This window comes from Colobus angolensis, unplaced genomic scaffold, assembly GCF_000951035.1.
Source record: "Colobus angolensis palliatus isolate OR3802 unplaced genomic scaffold, Cang.pa_1.0 Scaffold18, whole genome shotgun sequence".
NCBI lineage: Eukaryota > Metazoa > Chordata > Mammalia > Primates > Cercopithecidae > Colobus > Colobus angolensis.
This window is the reverse complement of record NW_012114932.1, coordinates 7,122,471-7,141,694: the sequence shown is the minus strand read 5'-3', so window position 1 is coordinate 7,141,694 and position 19,224 is coordinate 7,122,471. Positions and strand designations below refer to the sequence as shown.

General features: G+C 42.0%; 1 protein-coding gene across 1 annotated transcript in view; it reads left to right on the top strand.

Moving 5' to 3' along the window:
* NPC1 (Niemann-Pick disease, type C1) overlaps positions 1–19,224 on the top strand; it is a 55,743-nt gene that overhangs the window by 7,150 nt on the left and 29,369 nt on the right. The window contains exons 2-6 of the mRNA XM_011939250.1: positions 4,615–4,737; positions 6,005–6,111; positions 9,173–9,348; positions 16,681–16,848; positions 17,728–17,977. Of these exons, the coding sequence (XP_011794640.1) occupies positions 4,615–4,737; positions 6,005–6,111; positions 9,173–9,348; positions 16,681–16,848; positions 17,728–17,977 (824 nt within the window). The remainder of the gene's footprint in view (positions 1–4,614; positions 4,738–6,004; positions 6,112–9,172; positions 9,349–16,680; positions 16,849–17,727; positions 17,978–19,224) is intronic.

Below are 19,224 nucleotides of genomic sequence, written 5' to 3'. Positions count from 1 at the left end.
TGTTGCCCAGGCTGGAGTGCAGTGGCGCAATCTCAGCTCACTGCAAGCTCTGCCTCCCGGGTTCACGCCGTTGTCATGCCTCAGCCTCCTGAGTAGCTGGGACTACAGGCGCCCGCCACCACGCCCAGCTTAATTTTTGTATTTTTAGTAGAGACGAGGTTTCACCGTGTTAGGCAGGATGGTCTCAATCTCCTGACCTTGTGATCCGCCCGCCTTGGCCTCCCGAAGTGCTGGGATTACAGGCATGAGCCACCGCCCCCGGCCTAGAAGGGGCATTTTTTAACCTTTCCTGAACTGTTCCTATCATTGTTGAAAGAAGCTTCCATATGCAGTCATTTTCATAATAATTAAACTCTAGAGCATGTTGTGAAATATCCATATGATCTAACCTTTAAAAATAGAAACTCTGTAGCTGTGTAACTACAAAATTCTGGGTAGAAGCCAAAACAATCAGCACTTCTCATTTCTGAATTTAGATAATCCGGTTGTACTCCCTCAGCTCATGGTGAGTTTTGACGTGTTCTGCATCCATGAACACCAGATGTGATACAGTAGGGAATTTCAAAGGAAGGATTACACACCTAGGCTCTGCCCTCTAGGATTTTACCGTCTTACAAGGGAGTTGAGACAAAAGCAAGAAAATAACTCTTGCAACTTCTCCCAACATCACAACTTTGCAATACTTATAAATTTTGCTTGATCCTAGGGCATGACCAAGGCAGAGGCAGGCAGGTCCTACTTCATGTGGGAGAGAGGGAAGGAAGGGTTGGCGATGAGAGTGATAGGTTTGGAATACCATAGAAAGGAGAGTGGCAGAGCCGGAGTGAGGTGTCTGGAGCTTGGCACACAGGCAGTGGGAAGGGTGAGTTGTAGGTTTCTGAGCACCAGAAAACTTGGAGCGCTGTTCCGGAAGAGGCACGCGGCAGGCATCTGTGCACAGGAGACACTGCCGGGCCCAGGTGAGAGCAGAAGGCTGCACGAAGGAGCCTCCCTGGGAGTGAGCGGTAGGTTCGCTGTGGGACACGTGGTGGGTTCGAAAGGTGCCTGAGGTTTTCATTTGAAACTCTGTTGAAGAGGAATTGAAGAGGAAATACAAATAGAGGAAAGACTGGTTTCCTCTTAAGCACTGAGGCTGTCGGGCAGCTGGTGGAAAGTGCTGCTGGAGGGAAGCTGGAGGTCACTGAAGCTGAGAGAGGGGTTTGTGGATATAATTAGAGCAGTGTTTATAGGGAAGTGCAGGTGAAGGGACCGAGAGAAAGATGAAGTTACAAACACAGAAGAGAAAGAGATGGAGATGTGGAGGCCCCTGGGGTGGAGCAGCTGCAGAGGCAGGCCTGGGGGCCAGGAAGCTGGCTCTCCACTTTCAGCTGTTGGTGAGAAGGGAGTGACGGCCGAGCCTCTCCCATCATGCGGCTGTTGAGTGGGTGCACAGTGCTCATGCTCTTGCACACAGTGGGGTTTTGGGACGGTGTGATGCTGCAGGGAGGACTTTTCATGATGCAGCTGATTCTCTTTTATTGAGAACCTGTTTTCTGGAGTGCACTGCTCTGTTTTGAATCCTGGCTTTGCACTGTGACCTTGGACAAGTTATTTAGCCTCAGTGCCTTCGTTTCTGCATCTGTAAAAGGGGTATAATAACGCCTGCCTCATCAAACTGTTGTAGGATTAATTGGGTTAACATATGAAGGGTGTTTAAAACAGTGCCTAAGCCTAGGACACCGCCAGTGCTGTGTAAGTCTCTGGGTCCTGCTGGCTTAGGTTGCTTCTTTAGGCAGGATGACTTTTTGTTTTGAGACAGGGTTTCACTTTGTTGTCCAGGCTGGAGTGCAGTGGTGCTGTCTCTTCGGCTCACTGCAGCCTCAACCTCCTGGTTCAGGTGATCTTCCCATCTCAGCCTCCTGAGTAGCTGGGACTATGGGCATGTGCCACTAGGCTCCACTAATTTTCAGCTGTTGTTTTTGTTTGTTTTGTTTTTGTTTTTTCAGACAGTCGCTCTTGTTGCCCAGGCTGGAGTGCAATGGCACAATCTTGGCTCACCGCAACCTCTGCTTCTCGGGTTCAAGCAATTCTTCTGCCTCAGCCTCCCAAGTAGCTGGGATTACAGGCGTGCACCCCCCACACCTGGCTAATTTTGTATTTTTAGTAGAGACAGGGTTTTTCCATGTTGGTCAGGCTGGTCTCCAACTTCTGACCTCAGGTGATCTGCCCCCCTCAGCCTCCTAAAGTCCTGGGATTACAGGTGTGAGCCACTGCGCTTAGCTTGTTGTTATTTTTAAGAGACAGGGTTTCACCATATTGCCCAGGCTGGTCTCAAACTCCTGGGCTCAAGCGACCCACCTTCCTTGGCCTTCCAAAGTGCTGGGATTATAGGCGTGAGCCACTACTCCCGGCCAGGATGACTTTTTTTTTTTGGTCTTCCCTGCTGTGTCTCTAGAAGATGACTTTCTGAGAAGCAAACCTGAGTGTTGATTCAAGCCCAAATTTCCTTGGCTCATGTGTTATTTTTTTAGGTCTTTGGAACCTCTTTGTCAAGGTCCCAAGCAGGTAGAAGACATTAATAATAATTCCTTATATTTGATTGCACGGTGCTCTGTAGTTGACTGAGTACTTACTGTGTATGTACAGATAGGCCCTTATTTGATCTTCACAGGAACCTGTGAGGTAGGCAGAGCTTATGAGCTTCATTTCCCAGGTAGGAAGACTCCTACATGATTAGGTAGCCTGCTCCAGGTGTGATCCCAGGTGCGCTCCAGCTCAACAAGCACACTGAGAGCCTCATGAGCTCTTGGGATCAGAACCCAGGACTCCTGATCCCACTCCGTGCCACCTTCTCACTCACCCCTCTTCCACTAAGTGGGTGGAAATAGCACTTGCTTTGAAATAAATGAAGAATGATCTTTGTGAAAAGGAACCTAAACAGCAATGGGTCATCTTTATTCACATCTATAGTACCAAGCGCTGAGTAAGGGGAGCTTAGGCTCCAGACACCCGTCCTTTTTGTCGGCCAGAGCTGCAGTGTGTTGACCGCAGGTCTGTGTCTGTCACCCCTGCTCCTGTGGGTAACCAGCCAGAGTGCCCCTGAGGCAGAGACAGGCCAATCCCTGGAGAGTTCTGTGAGGTCTAGGGAGGAGTTCTTTGTATTTAAACTTTCATATAAACCTCAGCAGTTTCCTGTGCCTCTGTAGTCAGCTTTTGCCTTTTCGAACTTCAGCTAGATAGGTAATGACTTTTACTCATTAGGACTTTTTTCCATTAGTTGGAAACCCAGAGTTGCAATACTGTTTCTTTTTTCCTTCGAATCGCCAGGTTTATGGGAATAACAATTGGGATTCTCTTTATATAAAAATAGTGGTGGAATCTTGGCACAGGGTTCATATGTGGCTTTGTTGAAGGCTTGTCACTTCCTCATTTGTATAATTTCCCTCCTTTGTGGCCTAAACATGATTTTCAAAGAGTCAAGAGGAGTTAAGTCGTAATTTTCATTTTAGAACATCTGAAAAATGAATTCAAAGAAAAGTGATATTGATGCCTTGGATTTCCCCACCCATACAAATCCCAATCTCCTGCTGACTTTTTCTCTCGTGTTTTAGGGCTTCAGGGACTGTTGTGGGATTTGTATTTTGATTCTGAGGGACCAACACAGACTGACTTAGCTTCTTGCCTGTGTGCAGGTCATGTGCCACTGTCACTGAAGAGAATTTCATATTGTGACTTCTCTTCAGATTTTTTTTTTTTTTTTTTATGGCTTTTCCATCAGGGTTCTTGGGAGCCATAGCTGCTTCTTGATACCTTCTGTTTCCCTGTAGAACAGACGATTGCAAGCCCGGGGCCCTGGCGAGCTGGGCCCTCTGTGGCTTTCTGAGTCCGTCGTGAGGCAGAGGATCGGGTGTGTTTTGGGCAGCAGCCTTCAGAGCAAGGCACTGACCTGATGATTCACACTGACCCCTCCCCTCTGCTGAATTTTCTGACAACCTTGTGACTCTCACATGGGAAATATGAGTGGCTTTTGAGAAACCTTTACATAAGAGGTTTTAAAATTTCTTTTGAGATTGCTTTGGTGTTTTTCCTTAAAGTTAGCACATTCTTTGCTTTCTACTTCAGTCTCAAGGACAGGAAGTTCATTCTTGTTCTTTACATTGGGGTGTTGATGTTTGTGGTTTTGTTGTTTTGTTCTTCATGTTACTCATGATCTATCGATATTAATTAACCTAAATACATATGGAAATATTCTTTCATTACTTCGAGCTTATATAGTTCCTGGTGCAGATGTGCAAAAATGGTGCTTTAGTAATTGCTAAGTCACTATCTTGCTTTTCTCTTTACTGTGATTCTGGGTGTTTCTTACATGGAACTATAGCTTCCTCTTATCAACAAATAAACAGGAAATAGAAATTACGTAAATAAGCGATTACCATTACCTACTTCACTGACTTGACAAATAGGCATTTGGTCTACTTTAATTAATATTTTTCAAAATGTTAAGGTGCCTGTTGCTGTTACTTCATTTTGCAGGTAGCATTGGAAGTTTCTGTGATCGTACTCAAGTGGGCACTTTTTGTTGAAATTTACCACTGAGACCCTGGTAACACTGGAATTTGTGTTGACTTTCTGTAGGTGTTTTCACAGTCCTGTGTTTGGTATGGAGAGTGTGGAATTGCATATGGGGACAAGAGGTACAACTGCGAATATTTTGGCCCCCCAAAACCATTGCCAAAGGATGGATATGACTTAGTGCAGGTAAGTTCATTGTCTTAGGTATTGGGAACACAAAATGCTGATCACAAGATTCTCTGTAATTAATTATTCCTTAAATGTTATTGCAGGATGGAGGTAGAGGCGAGACTAATAGGCTTAAGTCTTACCCCAAACTCTGAAACTCTAACCTGTAGCATACAGTGGCAGAGAACGAGCACCGTAACTCCAAAGGCTTAATTTTTCAGGGGATGACTTTATACCTCTTACAAAGTTTCCCAATAGCAGGTTACTATTTAGAGACTGTCCTTGGTACTTCATACGTTGCTCTTACAGCATCTTCACAAAATATTAGAAGTTAGCTGTTTTTGATTCCTAGATTTCAGGACTCGAATGGACTCTGTTGCTAAGTGGCTTTGACATCCTTGTTCCCTGTTCATCTTAGTGTTTTCTCTGTGTTCCACTGAGAGCCTGTGAATTTTGGCTGCTACCAGGATTCTGATTTCTGTTCTTTTTTTTACCATGCTGTGATACACAGGGATATTAAAACTGGAAAAATCATGTGAAAAGCCTGGTTTTAGAGGCTTAAAGTAATCAAAAGTCAAGTTGACATGATAACAGAGCTCCTAGGCTCACTTGTTCTTTTCTTTTCTGTTTTTGAGACAGAAGGAGCCTTGCTCTTTTGTCCTGGCTGGAGACTAGAGTGCATTGGTGCAATCACGGCTCACCATAGCCTTGACCTCCTGAGCTCAAGCAATCTCTCACCTCAGGGTCCCAAGTAGCTGGGACTACAGGCATGTGCCACAACCCCTGGCTAATTTTTAAAAAATTTTTTGTGGTGATGGGATTTTACCATGTTGCCTAGGCTGGTCTTGAACTCCTAGGCTCAAGCAATCCTTCCTCCTCAGCCTTCCTAAGTGCTGGGATTACAGGCATGAGCCACAGCACCTGTCCTCACTTGCTGCTTTCATCATACTTATTAAAGGTTTCAACTTCCCCTGAAACAACTAATAGAAATAGTAAGTAGCACTCTGGTTGAATTGAATCAAACAAACAAAAAACCCTAAGAAGACATAAAATGATCGTCAGGAGAGGAGAGAAAGCTTCCAAATAAAAAGAAAATTAGAAACATCTCTACTACCTCTACTTGTGAATAAGTAGTAAATGTGTAGCCTTTTAAAATATTTCTATAAGAACTTTGCAAATACAGGATGTGTCTTACCCTTTTGTACTTCAAAAGGATTACATGAAGGAATGTTGACCTTATTTTAACTACTGCCTACTCCTGTGTCTGTGCTCTTTCACCTGAAAGGAACTCTGTCCAGGATTCTTCTTCGGCAATGTCAGTCTCTGTTGTGATGTTCAGCAGCTTCAGACACTAAAAGACAATTTGCAGCTGCCTCTACAGTTTCTGTCCAGGTAGATTCTGCTGGGGAAACAGAACAACTGGGCTGTAGATACTTGTGAACTGGTGATACTCAACTTTCCATTTATTCTTTGTTTACATATTTGTATTTATAATGTCTGTTATATGAATATATTATACATTTATACATGTATGTATACATTTAAAATAGGTGGATATATATTTAAATGTATATTTATATAAAAATACATGTATGTATAATGTGTATGCGTGCGTGTGTGTATAATAGAGACAGAGTTTCACTGTGCTGCCCAGGCTAGAGTGCAGTGGTTTGTGGTGTGATCACAGCTCACGGCAGCTTAAACCTCCCAGGCTCCAGTGGTTGTTCTGCCTTAGCCTCCTGTGTAGCTAGGACTATAGGCATGCACTACCCTGTCCAGCTAATTTTTTAAATATTTTTCTTTATTAATTTTTTTTTTTTTTTTGAGACAGACTCTTGCTCTGTCACTGAGGCTGGAGTACAGTGGCATGATCTCAGCTTGCTGCAACCTCCTCCTCCCGGGTTCAAGTGATTCTCCTGCCTCAGCCTCCTGAGTAGCTGGGATTACAGGCACATGCCACTACACCCAGCTAAGTTTTATATTTTTAGTAGAGGTGGGGTTTCACCATGTTGGCCAGACTGGTCTCAAACTCCTGACCTCAAGTCATCCACCCACCTCGGCCTCCCAGAGTGCTGGGATTACAGGCATGAGCCACTGCACCTAGCCTAATTTTTATTCTTTTTCTAGAGATGAGTGTCTCACTGTGTTGGCCAGGCCTGGTCTCAAATGATCCTCCCACCTTAGCCTCCCAGAGTGCTGGATTATAGGTGTGAACCACAGTGGCCAGCCAGTTTGTTTGTTTTTTTAAGTCAGTTTTTGTTTTGTTTTATTTTAAGAAAGCACTCTTACAATTTGTCAGGAATAAAGAGAAAAACAATAATTATCAGACTTGGTTCACTTCCCAGTTGCTTTCAGAGTTGATGCTTGGTTTCCTCTGTGATGTTCTCACTCTGCAGGATGTCTGCACTGCGGCCAGGCTCCTTTCAAACTTGAGCTGTGCACTATGGGGAAGAGAGGTTCCTAGGGGTCCGGCTCAGGTCCCTGGCCTGAGACTGCCATCATGCAGTCCTTCCTCTCCCCCCATGCCTTGCTTTGCACATCATTCTTGTCTCTCCCTCTGGTGAAGGGATGTGATAGAGTCAGGGCCTCAGTAGAACTGGCCTTGGGGAACTGTTAACAAGCTTGTTCTGGTGTAGCTGGCTGGTTTTGTCAAACTTAGTTTTCTATCTGATCTGTTGGCTATGGCCCTGAGCAGTGAAAAAGGGCTTGGTAATAGATGTTCTTCTTCTCTAGGCCTAGCCAGCAATTCTCAAATATGCAAAAGAGCAAGCTGGTGGTGGTCTTTAGAACAGCAGATTGTGGTATCTTTCTAAATTTTTCAGACTTCAGCACACTGGGAAGCAAATATTAAAAAGGGAAAATGCTTCTCTGTGCAAATATCACTGCAGGTGGTGATAGGGCACAGGTTGGCTTCCAGTGAAGAAATTCTGCTTCTTACCAAAAGCTGACAATAGAGAATGGAAAACCACCACTAAATTGTTTTTTCAGAACAACAAAAGTTGAGACTATAGTTGGGCCAGCATATCCTATGAAAGGCTTGTGGACATTGATGGAACCAAGTTGGAGCCTTGTACAGTCAGTCAAAACACATATATTTAGAATCCACCCTAGGTGAGACATTATGGACATAGGGACATAAACATAAAAAGATAGCCAACCTTTCTCCATATTATGAGGGGCACCAAAGCTTGATTTATAATAACAATAGGAGAAACAACCTGATATTTGGAAAAATATACAGCTGTCAAAATTAGTGATTGTGGGCATTAAATGTAGTAACATGGAAAAAGTGTGAAAACTGTGTACTCCGAGAGTGATTCCTATTAGAATAATGTAATTGTGGTTTCTGGCTTTGTTGCAGTAAAGTAGTGGGGCTCCTGAAAGAAAGAGAGTCTGTGCTTCCCTATCTCCTTCACTAAAACAGAGGCTCTTGAAGGCCAGGATACACTTTTTTCATTCTTTGTCTTACATGGTCACTGGGACTGGATCAGAGTATAAAGTAATCTTGATTGCAAGAATGCAAGTCTAATGAAACAACAGCTTTTGCAAGTAACAGTGGACGAAAGGGAAAAGAGAGCTCAGGCAGCTTACGGTTCTTGTGCAGTTGTGTGCTCCTGAAGCACATGCGACCAGAGAACAACATTGCTGTTCTCAGTCTTTACAAACCATGGGGATCTCTCCTTGTGTTTCAGGAGGGCCTAGTGATTTTCTGGAGCTTGAAAGAAAAGCTTCAATAGGTTGTAAGATGAAGATTCTCATGATAATTCTCATTATTTTATTTTATTTTATTTTCTTCTTAATCAAAACTGTCAGCTGGTGCGGTGGCTCATGTCGATAATCCCAGCACTTTGGGAGGCCAAGGCAGGAGGATCGCTTGAGCCCAGGAGTTTGAGACCACTCTGGGGGCAACACAGTGAGACCCACATCTCTACAAAAAAATTTTAAAAATTAGCCAGGTGTGGTGGCGTACACCTGTAGTCCTAGCTACTTGGGAGGCTGAGGTGGGAGGATTGCTTGAGCCTGGGAGCTCAAGGTTACAGTGAGCTGTGATCACGCCACTGCACTCAGCCTGGGTGACAAAGCAAGACCCTTTCTCAAAAAAAAAAAAAAAATAATAATAATAATAATAATTCCTGATGCTCCAAAGTCCCTTTACTCTAGGTCAGAGAATGTATGTTTCTAAATTATAAAGTACAGAATTCAGAGAAGCATCTCTCTCTTTTTGAAATTATAATTGGACACAATAAATGCAGAAAGTAATTAAGGCATTTTTTAAAGGTGTGCCTTTATTTTAACATGAGGTTTTAAGTTTAGTATTGCTGATTTTTAGTATGTTCTCTTGGTAATTTGTCACTTTACGGTAAGTTTAAAATATTCTTTGTCTATTTAAAATCGTTCTCGCTGGCCCTATTACGTGTGAGATCATGCAGAATATAATTTACTTTTCCTTTAGATGTCCATCCTGTTTTTATAACCTACTGAACCTGTTTTGTGAGCTGACATGTAGCCCTCGACAGAGTCAGTTTTTGAATGTTACAGCAACTGAAGATTATGTTGATCCTGTTACAAACCAGACGAAAACAAATGTGAAAGAGTTACAGTACTTTGTCGGACAGAGTTTTGCCAATGGTAAGTAAACTTTTAATTATTCCTCTTTTACAGCTGATATCAGGACAGCAGAGCAAATTGTTCCTTTTAGTTGTCCTGTCAACTCTGTGGAAAATCACAATTTTCAGTTCCATTGGCCAGGAAATAAAGTTGTTGCTTTGCTTGTATCCTAGGACTTGAACTACAACGAATATAACAATCTCCTTAAAGTGCTTGCTTTAACTCCCCCTAACTTTAACTTCCCACATGGAAAATTTCAGTATGTGCAAGTTTGCATCCATACACTTCAGTAACCATTGGATCTTTGATTCTAACAGACGTGAGTTGTGTAATGTCATAAATTACTGCAAGACTGAGAAGATAGAACTATTAATAGTTGGCAGAGAAGAGGTCATGACTCGGAAGAATCAGATCACCATAAAGGAAAGTCAGCAGGTCTAACAGATAGCAGAAATGATCCCCCACCATTGACCAACATACAACATTTAATTATAATGACAGTTAAAAAGGTAACAAAAAATTCCTTAGAAAAAAGGTCTCATTCACAAAAGCAGCAAAAAATAAGGCACTTAGGAATCCAAAAGATGTGACATACAAGGCAACCTGACTGAATGGAGAGAGGTCATTTTGTCCGGAAACAGAACCCTGCATGTATGGAAAATGGATATGTAACACATGTGTCATATCAAATCATTGAGAGAAAAGGTGGACTAGTTGATAAATGGGATGAGAAAATACATTATATTTATCTAATTTTAATTTTTACAGATAAAAAATCAATTATATAGATTAAAAATCCCAATTGGAAAGTTTTAGAAGTAAATGTAGAATATCTTTATGACTTTAAGATAAAGGAAAGATTTCTAGACAGGAGAGGAAAAGCAGAAACCATAAGGAAAATATTTATGAATATAAACAACTGTTATCTGGAGCAGTCAGCGAAATGCAAATTTAAACAGTAAACTACAGTTTCACACATCAGCTTGGCACAAATTTAAAAGTTGGTCAATTTCAACTATGGATGAAAATGTGAAGCAATACGAATACTAATATACTCCACCACTTATAACCATAATTTGGTATAATTGTTTGAAAACTATTTGGAAAACAACTGTGATACGTAGTAAAGTTGAAGATCACCCTCCTTCCAGAAATTGCACGTGTAGATGCCTGCCTTAGAGAAACTCTAAATGCATATAAACCTGGAGACCCACATAAGAACACCCACTGTAACATTATTGTGATTGTGAAAAACTGAAGACCTCAAGAGAATGAGAAGACATGACACAGACTGGAAGAAAGTATTTGCAAAAGACATATATTAGTAAGGACTGTTATTCAAAATATACAAATAACTTCTAAAACTCAACAAGAAGAAAGCAAACAGCCCAACTGAAAGATGGACAAAACAACCTGAACAGATACCTCACCAAAGAAGGCATACAGGTGGTAAATAAGTACATGAGAAGAGATGCTCAACATTATGTCATTAGAGAATTACAAATTAAAACAACCAGATGCCACTACACATCTATTAGAATGGCCAAAATTCAAAACACTTGCAACACCGAATGCTGTCAATGAACTCTCATTCATTGATGGTGGGAGTACAAAATGGTATAGCCACCTTGGAAGATAGTTTAGCAGTTTCTTACAAAACTAATCATACTCCTTGGTATTTACTCAAATGAGTTAAAAATATGCCTACCCCAAAACCTGCACATGGATGTTTATAGCAGCTTTGTCCATAAGTGCCAAAACTTGGAAGCCACCAAGATTTCCCTCAGTAGGTGAATGGGTAAATAAACTGCCACATCCACACAATGGAATATTATTCAGTGCTAAAAAGCCATGAAAATTCAGTGCTATCAAGCTATGAAAGTACATGGACAAACCTTAAATCCTATTACTAAGGAAAGCCAATCTGAAAAGGCTACTTACTGTATGACGTTCTAGGAAAGGCAAAACCGTGGAGACAGTAAAAAGTCAGTGATTGCCATGGGTTAGGAAAGAGGAAGGCATAAGTAGAGCACAGAAGATTTTTAGGTGGTGAAAATACTCTGTATGATACTATAATAGTGGTAACATGTTTATATGACATTTTAAAACAAAAGTACTACCTACTTAAAACATACAAGTACACAACATGCATGGGAAGGATAAACATCAAATTCAGGATTGTTTTACCTTAGGGAAGGGACTACTGTCAGGGAGGGGCAATTGGGGAGCTTCAGCTGAATCTATAGAGTGTATGTGTGTGTTGAAGTATTTCTTTATTTTTTTGAAGAGACGGGCCTCACTGTGTTGCTGAGGCTGATCTTGAACTCCTAGCCTTAAGTGATACTCCTACCTTGGCCTCCCAAAGTGTTGGGACTGTAGGTGTGAGCCACCACACCTGGTCTATAGTGCATTATTATTTGTATTTATTTTTTAAATTATGCCATAGCCAGTTGTTCTGAATAGTGCGTTATTATAAAACAGAGTCAAGGTTTCATGCTGTCACCTAGGCTGGAATACAGTGACGCAATTGTGGCTCACTGCGGCCTCAACCTCCTAGGTTCAAGCAGTCCTCCTGAGTAGTTGGAACCACAGGCATATGCTACCACACCTGGCTAAATAAAAAACAATTTTTTTGTAGAGATAGGGTCTTGCTTTTTTGCCCAGGCTGGCCTCAAACTCTTGGCCTCAAGCGATCCTCCCACTCAGCCTTCCAAAATGCTGGAATTACAGATGTGAGTCACTGCACCTGGCCAAGTCCATTTTTTTTTTAATGTTGAGGCAAATGTTGTAAAATGATAAGACTGATAATTAACTGGGTAATGAGGAAATGAGAACTGTAGTATTCTCCGTGTTTTTTTGTATGCTTGAAATATAAAACCTGAAAACCAAATGGTGAGCTGGAAGATATGAGGGAATTACCCAGAAAACAGCATAGAGATAGATCTATAAATCATTAAAGAAATGACATATAGGATAACATGAGAAGCTCCAGAGAGTTGGGGAGAGACAATCAAAGGGATAATGAGGATTTTCCAGAATGGATAAGGGATGAACCCTGAGACTTTGAGAAAATTCAGTATACAAAAATCAGTACAAGTGTACAGAAATACTGCAGTGGACAATCTCAAAGTGAAAATAAAACAATTCCATTTACTATAGTATGGGAAATACTTAGTAGTAACTGTAACAGAAGGCAAAACACTTTAAAACTAAAGAACAGCCGGATATGGTGACTCACACCTGTAATCCCAGCACTTTGGAAGGCCGAGGCGGGCAGATCACAAGGTCGAGAGATTGAGACCATCCTGGCCAACATGGTGAAACCCCATCTCTACTAAAAATACAAAAATTAGCTGGGCATGGTGATGCTCGCTTGTAATCCCAGCTACTTGGGAGGCTGAGGCATGAGAATCACTTGAACCTGGGAGGCGGTGATTGCAGGAGCCGAAATCATGCCACTGCACTCCAGCCTGGCTGACAGAGTGAGACTCCATCTCAAAAAAAAAAAAACCCACTAAAACTAAAGAACATTATTCAGAGAAATTAAAGACGATCTAAATAAATGGAAAGACATTCCATGTTTATCAATCAAAAGACTTAAGATTGTTTAGATATCAGTATTCTCCAAGTTGTTTTGAGATTCAGGGCAATCTCTGTTGTAATCCCAACTGACTTCTTTGTAGAAATTGTCAAGCTGATACTGAAATTCACATAGTAGTTTGAGGGACTTAGAATAGTAAAACAACCTTGAAAAAAATAGGAAGACTCACGCTTCTCAATTTCAAAACTAAGCAATGGAAGTCAAGACAGTGTGGTACTGGAATAAAGATAGACATATAGATCAATGGAATATAACTGAGAATAAATAATATATCTATGGTCAACTGATTTTTGACAAGGGTGCCAGGGCCATTCAATGAGAAAAGAATACTCTTCATCAAATGGTGCTGCAATAACTGGATACACACATTCAAAAAAATAAATAATAATGAAATTGGGCCCTACCTCACACCATATGTTAAAGAAATTAACTCAAAGTGGATCAAAGACCTAAATGTAAGAACTAAAAACTATAAAACAGAGTAAAACATAGGGATTAATTTGCATGGCCTCATATTTGGCACTTGATTCTTAAATATGACACCAAAAACAAGAGCAACAACAAAAAAAAGATTAATTGGACTTCATTAAAATAAAAAAGTTTGTATTTCAGAGGATGCCATCAAGAAAAGACAAGAAGGCCAGGCACAGTGACTCACACCTATTATCCCAGCATTTTGGGAGGCTGAGGCAGGAGGATTGCTTGAGCCTGCGAGTTCAAGACCAGCCTGGGTGACAAAGTGAGACCCTGTGTCTATAAAAAATAATTAGCCAGGCATGGTGGCATGTGCCTGTGGTCCCAGCCACATGGGTATCTGAGGCAGGAAGATTGCTTGAGCCCGAGGAGGCCGCACTAAGTACCTCGCACTCCAGCCTGGGTGACAGAGTGAGACCCTGAGTCAAAAAACCAAAAGGACAAGAAAATATTTGCAAATTTTGTATTTGGTAAAGGGACTTGTATCTAGAATACATAAATAACTCTTGGCCGGGTGCAGTGGCTCATGCCTGTAATCCCAGCACTTTGGGAGGCCGAGGCGGGCGGATCACCTGAGGTCAGGAGTTCAAGACCAGCCTGGCCAACATGGTGAAACCCTGTCTCTACTAAAATAGAAAAATTAGCCAGGCATGGTGGTATGTGCCTGTAATCCCAGCAACTCGGGAGGCTGATGCAGGAGAATTGCATCAGCCTGGGAAGTGGAGGTTGCAGTGAGCTGAGATCACGCCATTGCACTCCAGCCTAGGTGACAGAGCTAGACTTCATCTCAAAAAAAAAAAAAAAAAAACTCTTACTACCCAATGATGAATAGATAAATAACCCAATTTAAAATGGCAAAAGATCTGAATAGAGCAGACATTTCTTCAAGGAAGATATACAAATGGCCAACAAGCACATGAGAGATGTTCAACACTATGAGTCATCAGGGAAATACGAATCAAAACCACAATGAGATACCACTTCACACCCACCAGGATGGCTAGAATAAAAGTCAGATAACAAGAAGTGTTGACAAGGCTGTGGAGAAATAGGAACCTTTATTAAAAAGAAATCCAAAAACCAAAAACATTGGCTGGACACAGTGGCTCATGCCTATAATCTAGCACTTTGGAAGGCCAAGGCAGGTGGATCACCTGAGGTCAGGAGTTTGAGACCAGCCTGGGCAACATGGTGAAACCCTATCTCTACAAAAACTTAGCTGAGTATGGTGGTGCACATCTATGGTCCCAGGTACTTGAGAGGCTGAGGTGGGAGGATCACTTGAGCCTGAGGGACGGAGGTTGCCAGTAAGCTGAGATCACACCACTGCACTCCAATCTGTGTGACAGAGTGAGACCCCATCTCAAAAAGCATTGCTGGTGATGATGTAAAGTGGTATAGCCACTTTGGAAAACAGTTTGGCAGTTCCTGAAACAAACATAGAATTACCATATGATGCATCAATTCCACTCACAAGATGAATGAAAACATAGGTCAACACAGAAACTTATACACAAATGCTTCTAGCAGCATTACTGATAATAGCCAAAACGTGGAAACAACTCAGATATTTATCAGCTGATCCATGTATAAACAAAACATATATCTACACAATGAAATGTTGTTTGGCCGTAAAAAGAAATGAAGTATTGATACATGCCACAGTATGCATGAACCTTGAGATCATTATGCTAAATGAAAGAAGCCGGTCATAAAAGACCATATATTATATGACTGGATTTACGTGAAATGTCTGAAATAGTCAAATAAATAGAGACAGTTCAGTGGTCGCTTAGGGCTTAGGGAGGTGGGGAGGTAGTTGAGCATAGCTAGAATACAGGATTTCTTTTGAGGTGATGAAAATGTTCTAAAATTGACTATGGTTATGGTTGCATATATCTATGAATACGCTAAACTCCATTACATTATCTAGTTTAAGGGGGTAAATTATAAATTACATGTAATTATATTGTAAATTATATTGCGCCAGCACACCTGGCTAATTTTTTTTTTTTCTTAATTTTTTGTAGAGACAGGGTTTTGCCATATTGCCCAGGCTGGTCTGGACCTCCTGAGCTCAGGCAGTCCACCCACCAGGGCCTCCCAAATTACTGGGATTACAGGTGTGCATGACCACCCCCAGCCCAAAGACAAATATCTTAAAAGCAAATAGAGACAAGACACAAATCACCTTAAGACAATGATAATTGGAGATTTTCTTACCAGCTGTGATAGAGCACAAAAGGCAATGGAATAATCTATTGAGAATTCTGAGGGAGATGACTGTCACCCTAGTTAACCTGTCTTTCCAGAGCAAGGGTAAAACAAAATGAATGTGTAAGCATCTCCTTGAAGATTAGGGAAAGAAGATCCTGGGAAGTTTCTAGCAAGCAGGGATGGGTAAATGAGAATCGACAGACCCATTCCAGCTATTTTCTTAGGTGTAAAACACTGATACTATCCTTATATAATGTGTTGTCTTTATGTATAATAAAATGTAATCCAAAAAGATAACAGTATTAGGTTTTGGGGGTTTTTTTTAATTTATTTTTTTTGAGATGGAGTCTTGCTCTCTCGCCCAGGGCCCAGGCTGGAGTGCAGTGGCGTGATTTCAGCTTACTCCAAGCTCTGCCTCCCGGGTTCATGCCAGCCTCCCGAGTAGCTGGGACTGCAGGCGCTCGCCACCACACCTGGCTAATTATTTTGTATTTTTAGTAGAGATGGGGTTTCACTGTGTTAGCCAGGATAGTCTGGATCTCCTGACCGCGTGATCCGCCTGCCTTGGCTTCCCAAAGTGCTGGAATTACGGGCATGAGCCCCTGCGCCCGGCCAACAGTATTAGGTTTATTGACGTATGACCTCTGCCCTGAAACCAGTTTTCCAAGTAAGTTCCATGATTCTCTGGCTGTGTAGCTTCCTGCGGCAGAGGTTTTCTGGAATCAGCTTCGTTAACTGAAGAAGTACTAAGGCTCTTAGCTGCGTCTTCCTGGGCCTTGATATGCTCTTCTATACAGTGGGGATACAACTCCAAGCTGTTGTGTGCCTTTCCCTTTCCTGTTTTTACTTTTAAGTTACTCGGAATTGGGCCTCCATATTATTTACAGGGTGATAAGCCAATTTAAAGGGAGTCTGTGTTCGTGCCCTTAGTGTTTGCTGTCCAGCGTTCCAGCATGGTGCGTATGGAGTTCATGTTTCCCTTCAAGAGGCCTTTGTAAGATCTTTTCTCGTGAATTACAGCAAGCATCTTTTCTCCTTTTTCCTTTGGTTTCCTCTTCTAGCAATGTACAATGCCTGCCGGGACGTGGAGGCCCCCTCAAGTAATGACAAGGCCCTGGGACTCCTGTGTGGGAAGGACACTGATGCCTGTAACGCCACCAACTGGATTGAATACATGTTCAATAAGGACAACGGACAGGCACCTTTTACCATCACTCCCGTGTTTTCAGGTAGGGATAAAGATTCCAAGTTTGGTGTGTTTATGATACTGTTTTAAAGCCAAGGAACTGGCTGGGCACAGTGGCTCACCAGTGCTTGGGGAGACTGAGGCAAGAGAATTGCTTAAGACCAGGGGTTCCAGACCTAGCCTGGGCAATGTAGTGAGGCCCCATCTCTACAGAAAAATTAAACATTAGCCAGGTGTGGTGGCATGCACCTGTAGTCCCAGATACTTGGGAGGCTGAGGCAGGATTGCTTGGGTCCAGGAATTCAAGGCTGCAGTGAGTTGTGATCATCCCATTGTACTCCACCCTTGGTGAGGGCAAAGCCCTCTGTCTCCATGAATGGATGAATGAATCTCAGTTGAGGAATCATAATCTGCAATAGGAAGATAAACACATTCAGGTAACTAGTTCATAGTTTCTCCCAGTAAGAGAGGTAAGTGGTACATTTATCCTGCTCTGGCTAATTTAGTGGGTGCTGGGAGTGGGAATGGAGGAAGAAATGAATTGCCTTCAGGCATTGCTGTCATAATTGAAAGAATAAGCAGTTAAAAAGGGAGTAGGAAGCAGCTTTTCCAGAGCTCTGCTGTAGTATTAGCTTCTGAGAATGGAGATAGGACAAGACTGAGGGTTACCTTGGTATGTGGTGCACTTGGAGGATTGCTCTATCAGTGACAAACCCCTATGCACAAGTTCATTGAGGCAACTTAAAATTCCACAGGACGAAGCAGCAAAACATAATTTAATTAAACTAATAAAACCTCCAATTCTTTTTATTCTTTCAGTTGTTTTATGTATTTCAGTGGGCTTTTCGTTGGGTTTAAGTATAATACAAAATTTTGGATGTTTTTAATTGAGATTTGTACTCAACACAATTCCTTCCTGTAGATTTTCCAGTCCATGGGATGGAGCCCATGAATAATGCTACCAAAGGCTGTGATGAGTCTGTGGATGAGGTCACAGCACCATGTAGCTGCCAAGACTGCTCTATTGTCTGTGGCCCCAAGCCCCAGCCCCCACCGCCTCCTGCTCCCTGGACAATCCTCGGCTTGGACGCCATGTATGTCATCATGTGGATCACCTACATGGCATTTTTGCTTGTGTTTTTTGGAGCATTTTTTGCAGTGTGGTGCTACAGGTAAGCAGTTTTGTTTATCATCCAGGGCAAGAAGAGGAAAATTGCACACTGGCACTTTGAGTTTTCACTTGTCAGACCTTGGTTACTTAGGACAAGAATCAAATACCTACATGAATACCACTGCATGGATTACTGTGTTCTACAGCTATCGTATAGTAAACCATCAAAGTCCTGTTTAACACTGCAACAGCAGAAGTGAATTTTACTGATTTATTCAAAATGATGTGTGATTTAAAGCACCGTGCATTAGCCACTCATTCTTTTTTTTTTTTTTTTGGACACTGAGTCTCACTCTTGTCACCCAGGCTGAAGTGCAATGGCACGATCTCAGCTCACTGCAACCTCCACCTCCCAGGTTCAAGCAATTCTTTTGCCTCAGCCTCCTGAGATAGCTGGGATTACAGGCACCCACCACCATGCCTGGCTAATTTTTGTATTTTTAGTAGAGACTGGGTTTCACCATGTTGGCCAGGCTGATCTCCAACTCCTGACCTCAGGTGATCTGCCCGCCTCGGCCTCCCAAAGTGATGGGATTACAGGCATGAGCCTCTGCACCCAGCCAGCCACTCATTCTTTAGAAAGTCAGAGTAAAGGCTGGGCGCGGGGGCTCACGCCTGTAATCCCAGCATTTTAGGAGGCCAAGGCAGGAGGATCACGAGGTCAGGAGTCCATTGCACTCCAGCCCTGGTGACAGTGCAAGACTCTGTCTCAAAAAAAAAAAAAAAAAAAGATGTCAGAGTCAAATGAGGGAAATCAGATTCAAATCTAATTAAATGCAGTACTATAGTCCTTTTAGATATTTGCATCTTAATTTAGGACAGTACTTTTTTTACTTTTTATTTTGAAATAATTTTAGACTTAACCAAAAAGTTGCGAAAATGGTAGAATTTGTGTATATCCTTTACCCAGTTTCCCCGATGATACAACTTACATAATTCCTAGTACAATGATCAAAACCACGAACACACCATTATTATTACATTATTATTAGCTAAACCGCAGATCTTAATCCAATTTCACCAGTTTTTTCTCCAATTCCCTTTCCTGTTTCAGGGTCCTGTATTACATTTTTGTGTTTTATGAGTCCCCTCAATCTGTGACAGAAAGTTCCTCAGTCTTTCCTTTTCTGGCCTTGACACTCTTGATGATACTGGTCAGGTATTTTGTAGCATGTCCTTCCGTTTGGCTTTATCTGGTATTTTCTCATGATGAGATTGAAATGAGGTGGGTTTTTTTTTTTTTTTTTT